The sequence below is a fragment of the Pollachius pollachius genome (assembly GCF_949987615.1).
Source record: "Pollachius pollachius genome assembly, chromosome: 14".
Classification (NCBI taxonomy): Eukaryota; Metazoa; Chordata; class Actinopteri; order Gadiformes; family Gadidae; genus Pollachius; species Pollachius pollachius.
Window position 1 is genome coordinate 8,963,229 of NC_136947.1, and position 22,574 is coordinate 8,985,802.

At 47.6% G+C, this 22,574-nt stretch overlaps 1 protein-coding gene across 1 annotated transcript in view; it reads left to right on the forward strand.

Moving 5' to 3' along the window:
* Window positions 1-395: 395 nt before the first annotated feature.
* The window catches only part of adgrl2b.1 (adhesion G protein-coupled receptor L2b, tandem duplicate 1), a 69,648-nt gene continuing 47,469 nt past the window's right edge, over window positions 396-22,574 (forward strand). Inside the window, exons 1-2 of the mRNA XM_079750583.1 lie at window positions 396-1,001; window positions 15,459-15,681. Coding sequence (XP_079606709.1) covers window positions 15,606-15,681 — 76 coding nt within the window. The 5' untranslated portion in view covers window positions 396-1,001; window positions 15,459-15,605. The remainder of the gene's footprint in view (window positions 1,002-15,458; window positions 15,682-22,574) is intronic.

Genomic DNA, 22,574 nt, shown 5'->3' on the forward strand with positions numbered 1-22,574 from the left:
TTAATTATTTATTCTTATTTCAATCCGGGTTAACACATCCAGGGTTGTTCTTTAATAAGATCCTTTGAAATCATGATCACAACTACTGTCACTTGGCTTACAGTATAGGCCTACACACATTACCAATAGGCCTACCTTTGTTAAGCATGAGATAAATACCAGGTTTATTAGACATAAATTTTGGCACGTATGTCGATCCATGAGGGGTTTATTTATACATTTTTTCTCTATAACTGCAAGCATTAAGCAATGTGACGACTACACTGATCCATTCCTCTCTCTTGCATAATCCGCCCCGGGTTTCGAGTCTCTCCACCCACAGCCAGCTGCTGCAGAGCAGGCGACCGGTGCGCTGTTCCTCTTCGTCTTGTTTGCCTCAAGTCCGACGACAGCGCTGTCTGCTCGGCTGGTGGAGGAAGAGGAGGACACGCAACCAGGAGCCCCCAACACCAACACATTGAAATCTGCGATTTTTTCAAAAGAACAGTTTCCTCCGCATATGCGGCCGCTTTTTGTGGCGTGCGCAGTCGATGAGTTTCTGAGAGACTTGTACGTGGAGTATGACTCTGGAGTGAGAACCAGGGGGTGCATTCTGTGTCCTTTAACCAGAACAACGCTGGGGAAGTGAACCGATTCTGCGGGTCTGCTCGATTCCGTTCCTTCCTCCGGGAGAATGGATGCGCGCATGGGGCTGGGAAACTAATGCCCGTGAGTTGGGATCGACCCTGAGTCATGGAACTAATGGTTCTGTCTGCAGGAACGCGTAGTATCGACGAGGCAGAGGCGCACACTACTGCACGAGAAGCACACATTTTTTCGACTACCTTTTAAATCATCGGGAGCATGCATCGGAACCACGGTGGTCTTTGTGTCGCCCACTGCCCGGTTTCGGGGGGCCTCCTCTAAAAGGGTGTCGGTTCCTGGAGCTTTTGGGTGCCGAGCTAAACACATATTTTATTTTTTTCACTGGAAAAAAGGGCACGATTTTTGGAGCGATCGACGTAAGTATTAAACGCGGTTTCTTGGGGTTTGTGGAGATGATTTAGGTGGAGTTTCGGGAGGACGGATGGGTTGCTGGATCGATAACCATTACGCGTTAAACTCTGAATGGCACAATGTCCGCACGGCGTTAAGTTGTTGTTGCATGAGCTGGACGCGGGGATGTTTTGCTTAAAGTTTGTGAATTACGCATGAATTTGATGTTCTTTCAGACGTTATATTTTGTGAAGTCGAGAACTGACAGGCTTATTCCAGACACGTATGAAAATAATTATGCTGTGGAGAAGGAGACTGGACGGCTATAATACCCCTACAATCTAATTGGATCAATGTGTTTATTAAATGTCTCAAATCCTGATATTTCTCCCATTACATGAGCCATTACCACATCTGACCAGAAATGTAATTTGAGAAAATATTATTTCAAAATATTCATCTGATCTCCGTTTTCGGAAAAACGCTTATAATGTGGCGTTCACAAAAAAAACCTCACCAGTGTCCAAATAGAACTATGATCCAAGTACAATGTCAGCCTGGATCCTCATTCACTACGGCATTCTGCGGCTATAAAATAAGATCATGTCACCAAACATGTATAATTCACAGTTTGGAACCAGCCAAGTGACACACACACACACACACACACACACACACACACACACACACACACACACACACATTGGCCAGGGGACCATAACTCTTTCCCACACGCTGCCTAGAGATAGAGCTCGTAGATAACTCATGCAGAATTAATATTCCTTAAACCCGAACACGCATGTTTATAATACATAACGTATTGTTTGTAACATACAGGATAACGTATGGGTCCCCAATGTTTACGAAACTGGTGCAACATTATATAAGATAACATTTGAAAATTGTAAAACAGCCGAGATGTTTGTGAATTCTGGCAGTGTCTAGTGTGCTCATCCCTCCGGCTTTTCTGGTCGGGTACCAATCATCATTTATGATTCCTTTTTGCTATTCCAGAAATATGGCTGTCTGCTTGAATAGCTTAAAAAATGGTAGGCCAATGTTGACCTTCACCCACCGGCATGGAGTGCCAATCTGCTTCTCTGCTAATAGGTTATAATGGAAAGTCAATAAGCTGGTAAATATTGATGATGTTCTTTTAAAATGCAGTGTGGCACACACACGGCACTTCATTGGTTGGTGGAGAGGGCTAGACATTCACATTTCAACAAGGCAGTCAAAGCTGCTAACCCCGGGGGTTATCAAATTGTTAAAATGTAAAGATAAAAATACGAAGATAAATGGATTTCAAACGGACTAAGATGGATGATGTGGAGATGGAGGGCCGGGGGGTTTGAGGGGGGATCTGTTGGTCAGACGGAATGTGCAAGGATAAGAGCTGCGAGAGGAGGAACTGAGGAGTGTGAAACAAATGTTCTGTTGCCACACACACACACACACACACACACACACACACACACACACACACACACACACACACACACACACACACACACACACACACACACACACACACACACACACACAGGCAACACACACACACACACAGACACACACACACACACACACACATAGAGCGCTACAACGACCACCGCCGTCTCCACCACCTCCTCCTCCCCCTCCCACTCCACCTCAATCCCTTTCACACCCACCCAGACGTGCTGGGCTAGTCCATTTGTCCGTGCTGCCATGGGAAGGAAGTGCCATCTCATCTCACATTGCGCAAATGGTTTCAATGCAGCCTAGTGAGAATTCTAGCAGGTTTTTGTAACTGCACATTTACATATCAAAGTGACTGCATTTCAATAGGCACAACTCCAGCGACCAGCCCCTCTTCTCTCCTGGCAGTTTTGTTCTGGGAGTGTTGCTGCTACAGTCTGGGCCGGGCTGCTGGTGGTGGTTGGGTTTTCTGCTTGCTGTGTGTGTGTGTGTGTGTGTGTGTGTGTGTGTGTGTGTGTGTGTGTGTGTGTGTGTGTGTGTGTGTGTGTGTGTGTGTGTGTGTGTGTGTGTGTGTGTGTGTGTGTGTGTGTGTGTGTGTGTGTTTCTGTATTACCGTGTGTGTGTCTTTGCTCGTGTGTGTGTGTGTGTGTGGAGAGATCATGTGAGAATAGAACAGAGAGAGAAAGAGAATATTATCTTCGCCGTTATTTTACTCTTATAATTTAGGACAGGCGGTAAGGGAGATTGTACGTGGTGAACTAAATGCTGAAGGCCGTTGTATTGACTTTATAATGGGGAACCTCATCAAAGCCTGTTCAGCGACTCAAAGAGATATCATACAATTCGCTTTATATTCTTTAACTTGTATGTCGGTATTATCATGTAGTTAGATCATTAGCAGTTTTTCTGAAAGGTTTCTTGTATACTAGTTTGACCGCAGGAGAACCCAAAAAAACGAAAATGCCTAGATTCTGATTCCCCAGAAAACACAACACACTTTCTCTCTTCGATGAGTTTTTAATATTCCGCCACAGTGGATCTTACGGCACCGAGCTATGTGTGTGGTGGCGGGGGGTTCTCCTCTGTAGTTATTTTCCCTAACCCCAGAGATAATATTTGTGTTATAGCATGCAGCTGCTGCCGCGCCGTGAGAGAACATGGCTCTGGTGTTTGTCACACAGTGTTTATTTAGATGGATTTCTCTTCTTCTCATGTCCTCAGTGTGGCCTGATAAACGAGCCGTCTCATTCTAATGGTTTGGGGCCCTAGCCGGGCCCATGTAGGAGGAGGGGAGACCGACAGACAGGCTCCCTCGAAGTAGGATCGTTCGACCAGTTAGGGATGCACAGAAATGCACACGGCTGCTTGACAAGTGTCCATTACCGTATTCATATGGGACGCTTTACGAACGATACAAATACAATGTGCTGTGTCAAATAGATCAGACATGGAGGGGAAGGAAACAAGGATTATTCTGCTTCTTACCCCATCTAATGGATACAACTTGTGTGTATGTGTGTGTGTGTCTGTGTGTGTGTGTGTGTGTGTGTGTGTTTTGCCGTGTTAATTGCAATGCTATCATAATTAGTGTCATTCATCATGTTTTCACGATGCTACCCAGACGATTTCTTCAGTCAAAGTGAACTGTTCAGATAATCACCAATTGTCAGTTGAGGACTCAAAAGTCAGGGGAAGGTGCCGTCTGCGTATTCCACTCATCCTGTTAAAAACAGCTGGCTCTCCCTATTTTAAGGGCTGTGTATGGCCTCCCAACCAATGGGCGCGTGCACCTTTCAGGTAGCAGTTGGGGTCGCGAGTGCGATGCCAAAGGCCAAACACGGTAGGGTGCACAGAAGCTGTGTGGCCGGCCACCTCCCCGGCAGAGGTCAGCTGCCCCCATCGCCCCCGCCCCCGCAGGGTCATAAAGCAAGACCAACTGCTGTACAACCTGGCCCCCCTGGCCCGCCCTATGTATGGCAGAGACCCCCCGGACCCCCCTTTGCGCGGAGTTGTTGTGTTCAAGCAACAACAAGGACAAAGAACTAGCAAACGAAAAGCACCCTCGGAGGGGGTCGCCGTAGAGCCGGGAAGGGAGTGAGAGAGAAGGGATAGCAGTAGGTGGCAGTTTCAGAACCCAGAGAGCACCGGGCAGGAGAAAAAAACGAAACACCCAGATCTTCACCTGCCATCATCACTCACAGCAGGTCGGCCTGACAGCTGTCTTGTTCTTTTCTTGTGATGCACCCACGCTGAGCGGACGGGAACAAACTAACAAACAGCAAACTTGTTGTGCGTTTGTTGTTGTTGTTGGAAAGATCAGGTCCGACCTTGTGTCCGTATCGGTCCTCATCCCAACGCCTCGCCACCGTAGCCTCAGTACCGCCAAACACCGGGTCGACCCAGAGATCTAACCATCAGTAAATGTGTAATTTTGTGAGGGGATAGCTGCAGTCATTGCTTTATCGCACATCTTTAGGCTGTTTTCAACTGGAAATATGCCTCTGAAAAGGGGCATGGGCTCTGAACCGGGCACCCGCTGCGTTTTAAATGACAGTTAACTTTCCCCCACTGCTTTTCAAATGGATGTTTAATGATCAACGGAGGCCCAGAGCTTAGGTCTCTAGCAGCAGACCTCGTGCACTGTAGCGTGCACTCACCACAGAGTGCTGCTTCCACCCAGGGCCCTAACCCTCCCCGCTCTACCTCCAACCCTCCTACCTCCTACGTGCTTTTTTCCCTAACTCTCCTTCCCATGAACTACGTCCCCCCTCCTGTCGGAGACCTTTTCCCTTTTTTTTTTTGCGTGAGTGATGGATCATCTGGAGGGGTCTCTCGGGGTTCGCGTTAACCCCTTCGGTGCTCCGCCTGCGAGAGCACTCCCAGATGGGCTGGCCGTCGACGCCAGGTGATGGATAGGCCCGGTGTCTTCAGGCTCCATACATCAGGAGATTAGCACTGACCTGCGAGAGCTGTCTGGACCGCCCTCTGAGCTCCTTCAAGCCGACACCGTGGCGGTGACATTAGCATACGGTGGGGGTTGGAAGGGGGAGGGTGGTGGAGGGGAGAGTGCTGCTGCCATGTCTTCTCCCGGGGGTGTGGCTGGTGTGCTCGGGGTGATGGGCGGGGGGTGGGGGGGGCAAGTGATAGTGTGCTTTATTTGCTCCTCTCATCACATGGGTCACAGGAAGTGTGTGGATTAGAGGCTTGAGGCTGATTGCTGTCAGTGCGAGGTGCGCCTCGACTGGTCGTCTGTCTTTTCAAACGATGACACCTCCCCTGTTCCCCCCCCCCCCCCCCCCCCCCACACCCCCTCCCAGCCCACCAAGCTTTGAAGAGAGAGTCGGTCCTGTTGCTTCCGTGGTGGTTGTTGTTGGTGGTGTTTTGGACTTGTGTGAAAGTAAGATTTGGTCGAGGTTATGTTAAATCGAAAGTATTGCAATATAAATCTTCTCCCATCTCTTGGGCATGCCCAGACATCTCCTTTGAAATGGCTTTCTGAGCTACAAAGCGACAGTGGCTGCTGGTGCTAAAGCCACAGTGTCTCTGGTTCGTTTTGGGCAGACATGTGGACCCGTTCGCTACATGCAACGTCTCTGTTGTTTCTCTTTATCCTGCTTTTATCCCTGTAACTTCTTTATAAACATGCAAATTGTGCTTCCGGTTTATCCCCAGAAACACGGCTCCTTTTAAGGATCGTTTTCGATACTGCCATTCGAAACACTTACAGCTCCTATTCTACTGCACAGTGTGAATGCATGTTGTGTTGTGTTATGTATGTTATTTGAATATATTCAAGAGATAATGAACATTTTTATTTCAAAGCAGACCATGATTTAGAAAAACAACAACAAGACAAAACAACAAGGTGGTCTACCCACCGGTTACCACCGACGAACCGTCTTTAAGGGTGTGAACGAAACTGAGCCAAATTAATGATTGCTGTACCTCGGCTGGCCGGTTTTGTCACTGAGGTTATTGTCAGTCAGAGCGAAATACGTCATAGAATATTAACTCAGAGGGGAAAACCATGATGTGTAACCGGTTAGCCATCTTGCGATTCTTCAGTCAAACAAACAAAAACGTTTCCATGTTTTTTCTTTGAAGGGCTGTTTTGGCGAACGCATTCTGTCAACGGACGTGATCTAATTTCATTTGGCTGTATAATTCATCATATGGGCTAGTCAGTTGAAGAAGGAATTGTTTCACGGGAACATCTGGTTAGGGCTACAATTATATGAAAACCACGACAGTTGTGAATAATGATGTATATGCTTGTTTTAGCTATGTTGGTCCGATGTTATCGTAAAAAATATGGTGACAACAGAATGACGACCAATGTGGGATGCAGACCTCAGAGAGAGAGAGAGAGAGAGAGAGAGAGAGAGAGAGAGAGAGAGAGAGAGAGAGAGAGAGAGAGAGAGAGATCTTGTTGTTGATCACTTGAGTATATCACATCTTGATTTCTGAAGAGCAAATTTGTGATTACTGATCCCTTACAGCCGAGTTTTAATTAGGAGAGTCATAAGCATCTTGCCATTTCTCAGATGAGCATAGTCAAGCATGACACATGCTAAAGGGAGCACATAATTAGTCATTGAGTAGTAGGAACCAAGGAAACGTCTACGTTTCACCCTCCTCTGCCATCCATTCCCTTTGCCAGCCATGAATCTTGGACGATACCTACTAGCTTGAATATGTTCAAGTTAACTCTGTTTATATTTATCCCATGTTGTTGTTCACCTGATTACTCTTCACACTTATGCAAAGGAGCTCACATTGGATGCCAGCATAAAAAAAGAGAATTTCCACACAAAGAATCGCCTTTTATGCCATAATCAACCAACTTAATTGTGATGGAGGGCCCTATAAACCCATTTATTCTCCCCCATAGATACTCAAGTATATTGAACCCCCACCTTCCCTTCCAGAGGCCGGCTTCTGCACCCCGTGTGCACCTAAGACCTTTGTTCGGACGTTTTAATTACAGCAGAGCCCGGCTGTAATTGATCTCGGCTTAGAGGGATTTCAGTGTCATTGAGAATGAGGGCTAGGTGTTAATACAGCCAAGCAATGAGTCCCAGTCCCGCACTGTGCCACTTAAGGCGGACCCACCGCTCGAAGGCAGAGAGCCTTGAGCACAACACTCCTTGTCTTTCATTCTGTCGCCGCCGCCCTTAATTCGGAGCGGCATCTGTCTTTTATGGGTAATGACTCAATGCTCCTCATGGGGTTGGGCAGACTCCTCCAAAGAAACAGAGATGGAGGGGGAGAGAGGGAGAGAGAGAGAGAGGTGGAGAAATGGCGTTAGAAGGAGAAGCACAGGGCGGTATATATATTCGCCCTGCCGCCGCCACCCAGAGTGTCCTCTTACGGAGAGCCCTCTCTTCATGGATTCCGTGTTGTCACCCACCATCTTTAAATTTTCAGCAGGCTGTTAGATAATGCTTCCCGATGAGGGTGAATTATTGATGGTCTTGTTCGTATGAGTGGGACAGGGCAGGGCTTTTAACTCTGTGTGCAGCCCCGGTCTCTCTTTTATGCCCGTAACTAAGGGACTCGGCGCAAACGCCCCAGTGGAATGGGGTTTGTGCCCGGGATTTGAGGCGAACGGGCTGAAAATAAAATGAAAGAGAGGGAGAGAGAGCATGCGTCCTTCTCCAGTGCTGTCTGTCTCCCCTCAGCCCAAAGCCTAGAGAGGGGTGGGCAGACGAAGGCAGAGGGCTTTGCGTCGACACCAGCGCTGTACGAATTGTTGAGGCATGGCGCTTGTTGGTGGGTTGCTTATTTGCATTATTTATTTTGGGGGTTGAGAAAATCGGTTATTTTTATTTTTATTTTTTTCGTGTCGATAAAGGAATCAAAGTTTCCAGGAATCTGAATCAGAATTACTTTTATTTCATCTTATTGTACAAGTCCACAAGAGTACAATTCTTAGGCTTGGTTCCTCAACAAACGCGCCTAGCGGCAACATACAAGATAAAGTTAATAAGATAATAAAAATGAAAATATGTAAAAATAATTAGCAGAAGTGGTATGCTACTACCAGGATGCTACTACTAGGATGCTAGTTTTGATAGGTTTAGAAACAGTAGGTCAGCCTCTTCGAAAGTGGAGGGTTGTGATGCTTTACTTAAGTGAAATACTGTAATTTAAAGGCATACAGTCAGTGTCCAGGTTGTGTGTACACAGCATTTCAAGGTGGCTTAGACTCAGTTGACACTATTTGCACATGAAGTTATTGTCATGCTCGAAGCAACCAGATCATTCATTCTAACCTGTCATTCCAAGCTGTGATAAGGCGACCCATAAATCTTGTTGTGCCAGCTTAATTTTAAAATGCTAAAGTACTCCAGTCTATTATGTGTGCCAAGGCGTGTCCTTTTTTGGTTAGCATGTTTGTATAGGTGTCGACTTGAAAGCCCCGTGGGTTAAAAATGTCTCAGTTTGCAACAGTAACCACAAAATAAGTCACAGGAGTGTGACCTGTGAATGGGCCCGTTCTGTCTGTCTGGGACAATGACACTCCATTTGGAGCCTTTAACGCAGGCCGCACTGTTTACAGACTGCACGCAGAAAAGCAGACAGTGACAAACGGCTGAATCAGAGGTATTTACTCCCAGACCTTAACCACACAGAACGAACAGAAAATACTTCCAAACCGGAAAAACTGGTCCGCCTTCCTCTTCCCTTGAAATTAAGTTTTATGGCGTGTTGATAAGTACCGAGATAAACTTCTGCCATTCTTCTGGAGGGCATTTGAATGGGCCTATTTACAGATACTCTGAATCGACTGCTCCCCTTGTTTACTTTGACTATGGCAATGTGGCACTAAACATGCTTTTAGTGTGCGTGTGTTTGTGCGTGAGTGTGTGTGTATGTGTGTGTGTGTGTGTGTGTGAATGTGTGTGTGTGTGTGTGTGCATGCTAGGTGCGGTTATGGATTGCGTCTGGTAGTAGAGACAGACCATTGGAGAGCGAGTGTGGCTCTCAGACACGACTATAGGAAGTCCTTGTGTTCTGTCTCAGGGCCATACTTCTCCTCACCTCGTTCATGGGACCCCCCCCACTCCCACTCACCTGCTTAACAAACTGCACTAAGGTCATCCTATTTATTTTCCTGCCAGAGACAGACAGCCACCGAGCCCTAGAGCAGACAAGGCAGACGCCTACGACTGTTAAGTGGGAATGACATTTTCTTCCTCCCTTTGTTACCAGCCATTTAAATTTGCCAATTGTCCGGGAGGGAGGCTGGGAGGGGGGGGACGGGGGGATGGTTGGCGAATAGATTTAGGGCTCATTAGGCTCAAGTAACCTTTTATAAATTGGTCTGGTGGCGGTGGTGGTGGTGGAGAATTGGAAACGATAACGCGGCCGTTGTAGGAGTGACTTGAATGTGACCCCCCCCCCCCCACATTAACTCTGGAGGTCGGTTGGATGTCGGAGCTCTGCCTTCAAGGTCACGGGCAGATAAGGCAGTGCTAATCTCGCCCGCTAATTGACGACCACGTGCTAAGTGATGGCATTGTTGCCGTCTGATGGTGCCATCAGCGTGATGGATTTCATGGCGATAGAGTGCTGGGGATCTGGGTTGGCTTCATCATCATCATCATCATTAGGATTATTTGTGTGCAACAGATACCGTCTCCAAACACTGGTAACACGCTCAGTTTCCCCGCCCACACACGCCTCTTTTGTAACTAAGGGCCAAACCTGGTTGTCTTTTGTGACACTCACACTTGTTAGGCTCGGGCTTTCATTGTCCTTTTTTCTCTTTTTCAATTTTCTGAGCTCCCTGTGCTTGTGTTGCACTAGAGTCCATCTGGCTCCATTGGCACCGTCTTATCGATTGCTTTAATCATTTGGCGGGACGCCTCCCAACTTACCAACTGTTTTTACACTCCACACAGTTAAACATGGCACCTTTTTTTCCAAGGACAAGTTGTTTTATGTTTATGTCGTTTTGCCCACTTCTCCAACGGAGGCGAGCTGACAATGTTTCCTCGCTCTCGGCTCAACAGAAAAGTAGGCCCATTGTGAAGGAAACATAACATAGACGTATACCTTTTCGGAGCCACAGTACGTCCATTGTTGTCCGAAAGGCACATTTACATAATGTTCCGAGCCGTGTCGTGTCGCTTTGATCCGCACGCACAATCCTCCTTTACAACTTGTTCAGCTTTATTTTTTTATTCTTTCCCTAAGTGACAGAGGAAGTAAAACATATGGCCATATTAATCATAGGGATGGTTTCTGTGGACCGAAACCACAGGAAGTCCTGTGTGACTGTGGGAGTATCTTCCCTGGACCGACGAAACAATGTCGCTTTTGGGCCGTTTCATTCGGGGATGTTGCCATGAGCGGAGAAAAACCAAAATATGCGGTCTGGTCCTTTTATGTGTTCCCTGGCGTCTCCATCTTCAAAGTAGTAGTAGTAGGGACCTTGCAGTGCCCCTTGAAATAAGGATGGCTTCTTTTTCAGACTCCTTTGTTATTCGAGTTTCGGTTTTTCTGTGTTCTGGATGCGTAAAATAAGAAAAAGAAATGAGCAAGTCGACTACCAGCAACACACAAACCTATACAAACCCCAATGTCATCAGAGGGCCCTACCTTTACTCCAACTAGGGTTAGGGTTTCTTTTTCTTTTCTGTGTCCGAGTCTCCTATGAGGAAATCTCAGGCCCCAAAGCCCTGCGGTTTTCCTAGTATCCAACGTCTCTCTACCTTTTTAACACCACTGCCTCTGCGACCCAATAGACTACTAGACTACCTTCCTAATCAAACTTCCCTGAGTTTGATTCCTGCTCTACCTCGACGGAAGCCATCTGTCGAGCGAGACACACGCACACTGCTGAGCAGCACTCCCTCGGATGTGGGCCTCTTCTCCTCGCTGACAGAAGATGAGAGGGGAGCTCCAAATTGCTGCTTGAGCCAAGGAAGTGACATCATGCACCCGGGGGGAATCGGCAAAGCTCGACCGTGACATTGACTGCCGTAACTCAAAAAACGAAGGAAGGGTTCCTCTGAAACATCAGGGATCACTGAGAAGGACAAAAAGGCACCTGGGGAGCTGTAGTTCTCCCCTAGAAACCCCCCGTTCACATGGTTCTTCGTTATTGTCGTTGAAGCGGCGGCGGTGGCGGCGGCGGCTCGGTGCCGGTGGATGACGCAACGGCCTCCAAATTAGCGGTTTCTGGGCGAGTGGAGGAGCGAACCATTGTGCGGAGCGCAGGGTCCGGCGCGGCCCACGTCTCTATTTAGCCTGTCGGTGGGAGCTTACACCTGCAGCCGCGCATTAGTTTTGTGCCCGTCTTACTTGTTATGTATGTATGCGCTCTTTATTTCCCCCCCGCTCCTATTTTGCAGTGCACAATTGAAAATAAATTAACATTCCCGGGGCTTTTATACCGTTCCGTCCTCCCCGACTCTTAAGCCCGTGGAGGGAAAAAAACAAACTTGGAAGGCCATTCGAGGAGGTCAAGCCACACTCCCAAGCTGTCAATCCCTCTCAGTGATCCCCCCCCCCCCTGCTCCCACCTCCTCCCTCCCCCTCCCTCTCCCGCCTCCCTGCCTCCCCCTCCCTGCCCCCTTCTTTCTTTTTCCTCCCAGCCATTCTTTCCCTCCTCTCTTCTCCGTCTTCCATCTATTCAGTCCCACGGCTTAGAGGCAGTGGTCTCCCCTCCCTCCCCTCCCTCCCTCCCTCCCTCCCTCCCCCCTCCCACACTCTCCTCTTAACAGAACGCCTCTTCAACATTGTGTGAGGGAGGCTCAAGTGAAAACAGGATTCTTGCATTCATTCAGGGGCCTTGCATCAGCACTGCATGAAGCGGTTTCTTGGACGCGAGGCGATGTCGCTCCACATATTTGTTTCTATTACGTTTTAATTACTCGCCGGGCTCCAAAAAAAAAAGAAACACATTTATTATTTTTTAAGTGATTGCTTATATTTTTCCGTTTTCATGTGAAACATTGCCACGGACTGTGGCTTCCTCCATTATCTTGACTGATGACAGATTCGTCTCCTTCGGTTTACACGGCCTGTGATGGGGGGGGGAGGGAAATGAAAACAGATGTGGAAGTGTTTTCTAATCATTTTTCCTTTCCTTTCCACATTTCGGACTCTCCTACACGGCCATCTTTCCATGTTACCTTTCATTTTCCGGCCGAACAGGGGGACCGACCTCGACAATGAGCTAAAGTAAGGCTTAAAATACGGCCCGGGGCAGGCACAACTTCTGTTTCCGTCTCACACCGGAGCTCTGTCAGAGCGAGTGTAGGTGGTGTGATTTAATCATAGCTGCGGACCCTTTTTATATCTGTGGCGCAGGAACATGCCGTGAATGTTACGTGATTATTATTATTAACAGCCATTTTACTGCTGGCCTCCGTTCCCAGGAGGGTCTGCTGGAGAGACCACCGCCATGGATGCCATCTCCCCAGGCTTTACTACCCCCTCTGCTTACCTCTTGAAGCCATACCCCCGCCTCCCCCTGCCCTGATGGACAGATACCCCCCTCCCCCTCCCCTTCACCAGATGAACTGACACCCCCCCTCCCCAACTCAGTAGCCCTCTCCTTAACAACAAGCATGGGGTCTAGGTGTCATATCCTTAGGCTGAACCACCCCTCTGCTTACCTCTTGAGGCCATACCCCTACCTCCCCCTCCCCCGATGGACAGATACCCCCCCCCCCCCCCCCCCCCCCCTCCCCTCCCCCACTCCGTACCCCTCTCCTTTACAACCAGGATGAGGTTTACCAGCAGCCCGGGTTTGAACGGCGGCGGGTATATCCCGGTCAGGCGATCATTGATCATCTGACTAATCCCTTTCAACGCCCGAGTCCCAAACCCGATCGACCGGGCGCCGTCAAACCAAGAGCAAACGTTTAGGAGGATGAGGCCCTCGGACCCCCCACCCCCGATCGCCCCCTGCAGACAAGCTCCCCCACATAAGAGGGAGAACCCCCAGCAACACGGCTCTGCGGTATGTCGACGTGGTCGGGGGGGGGGGGGGGGGGCAGGGCCTCAGACCTGACTGGCCCGTCACCGGGACCTCGCTGTCTGCCAGGCAGGGCGGGGTGGGGTCGGGGTGGTGAAGTGAGTGTCCCAGTTGGCTCCAGAAGCAGCAGCAGCAGCAGCAGCAGCAGGCCAGAAGGGCAGTGTGATTGTCCACCCAACGGCTCGTGGTGTCCAATGGTCTGTCAGCCGGCTGTCTGACGGGCGCTGGAAGCCCCCTAGCTCACATTTAGAGATGATGAATAGATGGGGGGGGGCTCTGGCGATGGTCACGTGTGTCTGCTCTCCTCCCGGAGGATTTAAAACGGAAGATCTTTTTTGGTCTTCTGCCCAAAAAGCCTTGTTAGAGCCCGCTAGTTGGTAGACTTGGGGATTAGCAGCAGCAGCATCGGTGGAGATGCTATATGGGGGCTCCGGTGTTGGGGCGGTTTGATTTAGTGTTGTACTTTGGCTAACGACTGCAAGACAATTAAAAGCTTTTCTAGTTCCTTAAAATAGACGATATTATTTAGGATGTGGATGTTTTATTGCCTGGATGGACTCTGCATGTAGGCTACTGGGAGAGAATGAGCTCATGTAAATTCAAAGGAAGGGAAATAGTTTAAAGCGAGGTGGACACGTTTAAAGCCACTCTAGCTTCTCCCCTCCAGCACCTCTTACCTCACAGCGGGGGTGAGTCTGCTCAGAGAACAAATCGCTATCGGTGACTTAAATCATTTGTAAGTATGTACGCTAATGTCAAAGCTTTCAGTGTTTTGTGGGTTTTTCGTCTTGCCGGAATGATCCCTGGCCATTAGCGGGACCGGGGAGCGTTCAGAGCCGAGTGCTGCACCGCTAAAACCGAGGTTCATTATAAACTAATCAGGGGGGCTGACGGGGGGGATCTGGGAGAGCACGAGGGGTCTTCTATCTCGCCGCGGCGTTGTGCTCATCCACAGCCACATGGGAACCGGGTGACAGTGTGTGTGTGTGTGTGTGTGTGTGTGTGTGTGTGTGTGTGTGTGTGTGTGTGTGTGTTATGCATCTTAGAGTGTTCTTGTGCTGTTTACCCAACATGTGTCTATGTCTGTGTCTGTGTGTGTAGTGGTGTGTGTGTGTGTGTGTGTGTGTGTCTGTAATACCGTATATCGTAGTGTGCTCCTGTGGCTGTCTACCCAGCGTGCGTGCGCGCGTGTGTGTGTGTGTGTGTGTGTGTGTGTGTGTGTGTGTGTGTGTGTGCGCGTACGTAGGTGTGTTTTTATAAATACACACACTTGTGTCTGGCTGTTTGAAGATGTAGATGAGGTGTGTGTGTGTGTGTGAATACGTCTGTGTGTGCGCGTGTGTGGTTGTGCATGGCATTTCACATGCAACATGACATATCAACCCTCCTCAGTGTTTGACTTTTGGTAAGCAGCTTATCCGTGGGCTGTGTTTCGTCTCGCAGACAAACCTTTGGCTGCGGCAGCAGACAAAGGCGCCGTCGCTTCCCGTCAGCGGCTCCTTGATAAGGACAGGCTAAAAAACTAGCCCGGGCGGGGGGCTTGCCTGAGTGAGCCCCCCGCCCCCCACCCTCTCCTCCTCCACTGGGGATCTGGTCGAAGCCGAGGAGAGTTGGGGGGGTGCGGGGGAGAGGCCGCCAGTGTAAACATTTTGCGTCGGAGTTTAGTAGCGGCCACATGTCCTCTCGGTGCTCCGCCATGTTTGTGTGTTCTTGGCCACCTGTTAAATATAGACGGGAAAACCAGTTTTATCTTCGCCCAGGTGTCTATTCCTGAGCAGGAAAAAAATAACCCCCAAGACAAACAGCGCATGTTTAAGCACATGCAAATGTGGGAGAAGCCATTTTGTGTGCGTGCCTCTCATTCTGCGTTTCTTTGTTAGTTCTCGTTGTGTCGGTAAACATCTGTGTCAAGGCCAATTTGAGGATGATGATGATGAGGAGGATGAGGAGGACGATCCCTCCAGAAGGCTCTGAAAAGACGACATGGAAGCGGTGCACTAATTCCCCCACCTTTCCTCCTCTCCCCCTCCAGATGTAAAGATGAGCCCAGATGTTTCGACCAGAGCCACTGACCGTTGACTCCTCAGCTGCCAGCTCTCCCTCTGCAGAACATTGAACACCGCCGCTATCAGGAACAAAAGCTCCGGAGCCAGGAGGCCTGACCTCCCAACACACTAGAATGGCTTCCCCACTGTGGAGGTGTCTGCTGCTGCCTTGCCTGCTGCAGCTCCTTGTGTACACGAACGGCTCCGAGGGTAAGTTACCATGGAGCTTTGTGGCAGATATAGAATTTTCTATTGAGTGGTTCTTAATGTACACTACCGTTCCCATGTTTGGGCTCACCCAGACAATTTTGTGTTTGCTATGATAACTCACACTTGTTGTCAGCAGTGTTAACATAATTGCACAAGGGTTTTCTAATCATCGATTAGCCTTTAACACGATTAGCTTAACAATGTACCATTAGAACACAGGTTTGATCAATGCTGAACATATGTCTCTGCACACCTATATAGACATTCCATTAAAAATCAGCCGTTTCCAGCTAGATTAGTCATTTACCACATTAACAATGTCGAGACTGAATTTCTGATTAATTTAATGTTATCTTCATTGAAGAAAACAGTGCTTTTCTTTAAAAAATAAGAACATTTCTAAGTGACCCCAAACTTTTTAAAGGTAGTGTATGTTTTATATTAACCTTACCATAAATATAAGGTGTTATTTATCGTGTTACATTTTAAATTGGTTCTTTACTGCTTTGGATTATTTTAAAGCAATGTGCAGAATAGCTTTCTTTATAGAATGTTTAATTAGTTATTCCTGTGAAGCACCTCTCTATATTTTCAGTGAGACCCCCGCTCACCTTTCCAACATGTTCTAGTGTTGAACGAACAAACGCATTCTGCGTTGTCGCACATATAATGTGTGTGTGTGTGTGTGTGAACCCAGGTACGGTTGCACTCAGTTTCACATTTTTAATGAAGAACAGAGTAAACAACACTACAAATCTCAACGTGAACACATTACTGCAGTCCCTACAAAACAGACACTCTGCATGCAAAGACCTCCAAAAGCTTGTTTTATCATTTATTTCCACGGCACGCTTTTGATGAAGTATGTTTGGCAATAATTATAACTGCTGTCAATAAAACATCTCATCTGTGACGTTGCCATAAAAACCACGGTTGTTTGTGGTCTAGACGATGAAGCATTTAAACGTTTTTATTCAGCCTCGGTCTATAAGGGTCCACCATTTGCCAGGCCTTAATTCGTTGTTTGGTCTATTTTTCCTGGGGAAAGGGGGGGGGTCTATAAAATGAATTTGATGTGTTAGACACGTTTCCCTTCCTGCCTTCTGATGGCACTGCCTGTCTTCTCATCTCTTATTTTGTTCTGCGGTGGAGGTGGCACACGTCTCTGTGTACGTATGAATGTGCGGTATGAATAATGGAGGAAGTTAGTGTTGCAAAAATCTTCTTCCCCCCCTCTGTCTTTCGGTCTGGAATATTCCTGCCTTTGTAGAGCAATATCTATAGATAAGACATCACAGAAGATGTCTCGCTGAAGCGACCCTTTGCCTGGAAACGGTTCTGAGCTATTTGAAGTGTAGGCCCCCTCGATTCGGTCCGACTTTGAGATTGTCTGCGCTGAACCCATGTTGAATTGCTTTTAGGGGAGGAGGGGAGGATTCTGCTGCGGTGTGCAGGAAAATATAACGCTTTGGGATTACATTCGATGCAGCGAGTTGGGCTTTTATTATTTTATTTACTGTCTCCTTCCCCTCGTGCTAAATCCTCCCTACCTGCTACCTGCTACGACTCGAGTCAGAAAAGTTAAACTCGGACATTAAAACAACAGATTTGGGGGGATTAAGACTTGTGAGGCAGCCCACATCTCTCCGCTGGTTGTTCTGTATTAATTCCTCGCTCAGGACCGGAGCCGCAGCTGAAACAACAACCAAAAACAAAGAGAGGAATGATGAAGGAGTAATTATTCATGGGTTCCTTACGTGTTTACTCCTGTTTCAACAGAGAAACCCAACTGTGTTTGTTTAATTCTCATTACGTGTTTAGATTTTCCGGCAGCAACATGTTTGGTCTGCCCTCATTCCCCAAGCTGAATCGGTGTGTAAGTAGCCTATGTAAAATTAGATCTCCCATCCTCCAATATATATACACTATTATAATTACTTTCATTCTTAGTACGACCCATACCCACTCCCCCCTTCCTTTTTTCATTTAGTTTAAAGCTGTAAAACAGAATAGCACAGATAACGTGAAACAGACGCAACTACCAAACAATTCCGTTTTTAATTGTGAGAATATCTTGGCAATCAGCGATGATAGCAAGCTGCTTATGTGTGCTACGGAGGAGGTTGTAAAGGTCAGCTTTACGTCTCCGCACATCAGTTGTTTCAAGCAGTGCCATCCATTGTGAGCTCTGGTGGCGCCTCCCTTGTGTCATACTGGTATTTCCAGTCCTGGGGTTGAATGCGCGGGGAAGTCATTGTGTGCTAACTCCTCTCTGGCCGCAGGCCATAGACGTCCCGTCTGTCAAGCATTGATATGTTTGGCTTGTTTTATAATTCATACCGAATGCTAGATGTCTTTGGGAGGACTATGGTGAATTATCAGCTGAGCCGTGGGAGATTTACAGATGACTGGTCAATCTGTGTGGTGTGAACAAGCACATGGAGGGGGGGGGGGGGGGAGGGGGCAGAGAGAGATGGGCAGAGGCATCTGATACATCCGTCTTGGACAAATGTTTCACCCTAAAGTGTTTAGTGGAGGAAATGAAAAACCTGTTCTTTGTCTGAACAGTTTTATGGTTTCGGGGGACATATCCACGGATTGAGATCTACAGAGATCAGACCTAGAAAAACCTATTATTTTAGAAGGGTTTTCACAATTTGTGCTTATTTTTCTTTAGACGTAATCTTGGGAGGTTTTATTATAAAAGTTCCTTTGGTATCGGAAGATCCTATCTTAAAAGGTGGGAGTGAAAGGAATGAAACAGGAATGTTTCTGTTACACTAAGTACAACCTCAACACAGTCTGCCTGGAGAGAGGATGGGGTTCGTCACTCGGCACTATGGCTGACGGGTTTGCATACATGCACTTAATCAAAGAGAAATGGGGGTTACACTCTGTGACGTTTTGATTTCGTTTGTTAAGCATGCCTTAAATCCAACTTTCTGGAAGAATCACAAAGAAGCCTAATTCACACCCTTTATGGCTGCGAGTTGTATAAACACGGCGCCAGATGTGTACCATATTTCCTCCGTTCTTAAACACCGCCCATGCTCACTGCTTCTCCTTGGGCGGCTTAATTCAAATAAAAGATAAGTCTCAGGCTTACAACGCTAAGGTAGTTCCTAATCTTTTAGAAAAGCTTCCCTTGACTTTCTCACAAGATACTTTAGCTGTCAAAACAAAGAAGTCCATGAATGCTGAGGAGTAACAAAAACATTTTCCCTGACATGGAATGTATCCTGTGCATAGAGACCCTAAACACATGCCCGGAAACAGTGAGCAAATAGCAGCAAAAAACATAATAAAATCCCAACAAAGGGAAAAATAAGTTTATATAGGGGTGTAACCAAAAAAAACAATGATTTATTGCATCAAAGAAAGTTGTGGCTTTGGGTACATTCCTGTGGCCGTGGAGTTTAAACACAGCATTGTCAGCCACTTAGTCCTTCATTACATCCTATTTTAACCATTACCATGCCAGAAGAAGCCCTTTATTCCACAATATATATTAAATGCAACATTGCAACCGCATTTAGTCTTTTAGCACGGAGTACACCCTCCTCCTGGCATTCATAAGACTTTGTGCTACAATTGCATTTGAGCTACAATATAAACTATGTAGAGCTGGTGGGAGAAGGCACCACCTCGGGATTTGTCTATGGAAATATACGGTACTCCCTCGCAGGAAATGTCTGGACAAGATCTGGTAACTATATTTATGTCACCCTATGATGCGATTTACACGGAAAGGGGATTTCTTTTAAATGATTAACGACAGGTCCTTATTGACCGCTGGGGGAAATGATGGAAATGGATTGTTTGGTGTGTAGTCCAAGCCCACACACAACGTACAATGTACACCGGTCGGCCACTGGAGACCTCTCCGAGCTTATTTAGCGTAAGTGCATTTTTGGAAGCGGTGGAAAACATTTGACTTGACTTGAGAGTGGTGAAGTGTATTGGTGGGGCTGCTGCTCCTATCTGATACCCAGCGCTGCCTCAGGGGCATATATGCGGCTCTGTTGCGTTTACTGTATTAGTAATCTCCTCGGGGCCTGAGAGTCGGCGCCACAGAGCGTGACCATGCCCCTTATTTTGTTCAGGAATTAAATGTCACCTCGGGGTGGGTCACCTGCAAACAAAAGGCCACCAGCCGATTCGCAGGTATAAACAGTCTGAGATAAGACATCCCGCTCTCACTGTGCAGGAAATTGACTAAGTAGGCCATTAGAAAAAAATAGAAGTAATGTCAAAGAAGGGGAAGGGTACAAAGAGAGGCCTTGTTTGCCATATGTTATCGCCATTGCCACCCCCCCCCCCCCTCCTTGAGTGCGGAAGGCACAATGGCTTCATCGAAAGACGAGGGGAGGAAGCTGTCTTTCACCGAGGCCTCCCCATGTGGGCAGTCCTTATCAGTGGTACTGTGTTTGGCTTGTATTGACCGGGTTGGCGGTGGACGGGGAGTGAGGCGAGGTCATCGCACGCAGTTCAATCAGAGTGGCCAAAGATAGCAGACGTTTGTCGCCTCGGAATGTGTCTGGATTCTTTCGTTTAGTTTATTTTCTTTTAATTGCTTTTTTTTTCTTTCTGCCGAGCTCTGTTGAAATCCAAATAAGGTCACGTTAAGCTCCCATTGCTGTATATCTTTACGTACGCACTGCTTGCAGGATGCACAGCGATTATGTTTGCCCGCGTGGCACACTTTCTGCTCCGTTTTTTCCAGCCTTTGTGTGCCTCGCTGTCTTTGATCATTTCGCTCTTCACGCCATTGTCTGGAGGCATCGATCTTGGTTGCTACTAGTCATGCTTGAAGTCTCCCACTAACTACTCATTTAATCCTTTGTGGTGCGGGTACAGCTAGCTAGCCCCGACTGCTCTGTATTCTGTGATGCAGCGAGCGCAGCCTCTCCTAGGCCCCCCGCCTGCCCCATAGTGGTTAAGTGATGGCAGCACGGAGACAACAAGTATGTGATGGAGATAGCATCACATCCTCTGCCTTATCCCCCTCCCCTCTCTCTACCCCTTCTGCGGAAACAGAATCAGGCGAAGCACTTTCACTTAACGTCAGAGTTGGAAGATATTTCCGTGTTTCGGATTTGCCGAAAAACCCTCCCGCAAAAGATTACGATGTGTTTCACATTTCACAATTATTTTCGGTCAATTGAACCGCAGGTATACACAGCCACCTGTGTTAATTTTCCTTTGACGTCTGAAGATTCATCAAACTTTGACCGGCGGAACTTATATCTGAGGTGTACGGATGGTTTATTCACCTATTCCAAACATTGCTTTGTTCAGTGACAGCTCCACAGAGGAATTTCACAAACCCCTGTGCACACGCAGTGCATTCCTCAAGCCTTTGGTATTTTCCTAGGAGATTGGTTTAGCAGAAGAGCTTAGGAAAGGGTCAGGGATCGCTCATACCTTTTGAAACAAACCAATTTGTCTCAATGTTCTATGAACGGCTCTTAAGGAAAGCATGCCATTATACGCTAGACAATGAACAGCAGTGAACCAATTCTGTCAACATTTATACTCCTGCATGTATGGAGTAATTTTTCATCTCTCAGATGGAAAACTCCCCCCTTAAATTGTTGCGCATTTATGAAAGGAACATTTCCTCAGCAGGACATAAAGGTGTAGACTATACAAGGTGCCTAATTGTTCAATCTTTTTATCTGACAAGCAATGGATTCATGGCTTCTTCGGGAGATGAAATGCACAACAGATGAAATCAAGTAAAGCGCCGCGCCAAATACTCGCTGTCATGCTGACTCATTAGCTGCTTTCATGGTTACGTATCTATCAGAACTGTTTGGCCGTCATAACAAAAACCCTAAAAATGTTCATGTCAAAGTTTCGGTATGAAGTTGATGAGAATCAATTTGAGCCTAGCCCCCCCCCCCCCCCCCCCCCCCCCCCCCCTCTCCCCGAAGAGTCAACAGAAGTGCTCGGCAACAAATGACATGCAGTTGCAAGTGTCAGTGCCAAATCTATGTTTTTGAAGGCTTGAAAGGCTGCGTTACAGGGGCACTTATGCCTGACGTTTACCTAAATACAAAAGGAGGGGAATAATGGTGCCCAGGCGTGTGTCAAAACAGGATCAGCCTGGGTCTAAATGGGCCCACCTGAGAGGTGGAGGGAACACCGACGGAGGCTGGCGTCTATCACAGTCCAATGACAAATCCTCTCCCTTAAACCCCCTTTACAGGAACGTGTAGCAACATGCAACATATGCTGCTCCCTCTCGCTATTCAGGGCCGCGTTCAAAGCTGAGAAAACAGGAGATGGACTGCAGACAATGCCCACAATGGCGCAGTCATGAATATAGATGCAGATGGCGATTATGGAATTCTCTTTTATCATAAGAAAAGGGGAGAGAAAAGGGGATATAGTCTCAAAGTATCTCTGAGCTAGCTTCTCCTAACCACAAATGGACACGGTTCCAAAGCTCGGGTTCTATTTTGGAGTACTTCTATCGGAATCGCGAGTGTCTTATAGCCGTTGTCTGGGAAAGGCGGGTGTAGCCCAGGGGTTTGTGGTCTTGTCTGACATTGTCTTTAGAAACAATTCCCAGCAAGGTGGTCTGTGGAGGGATCTAAGGTGTCAGGGGAGACGGTGCCATATGTCCAACCATATTTTCAAATATTAACCGTGTTTTGGCGGTTGGAGATGAAACCCGATCTGCCGGGGGGGCCGTGGTCAAGAGATCTCAGGGTGTCAGCTGGATGTGAAAGGAAAGGTGTTATTCTGCAAACTCCCCAATCTCCATTCTCATCTCCTGCTCCATTCCTTTGTGCGTCGAGGGTCTCATGGGGGTCACACGTGTACCGACGACGACTTCACGTTCTGAGGGGCAACAGTTGCAATCCCTGCCCCGGTGATAGTAACAT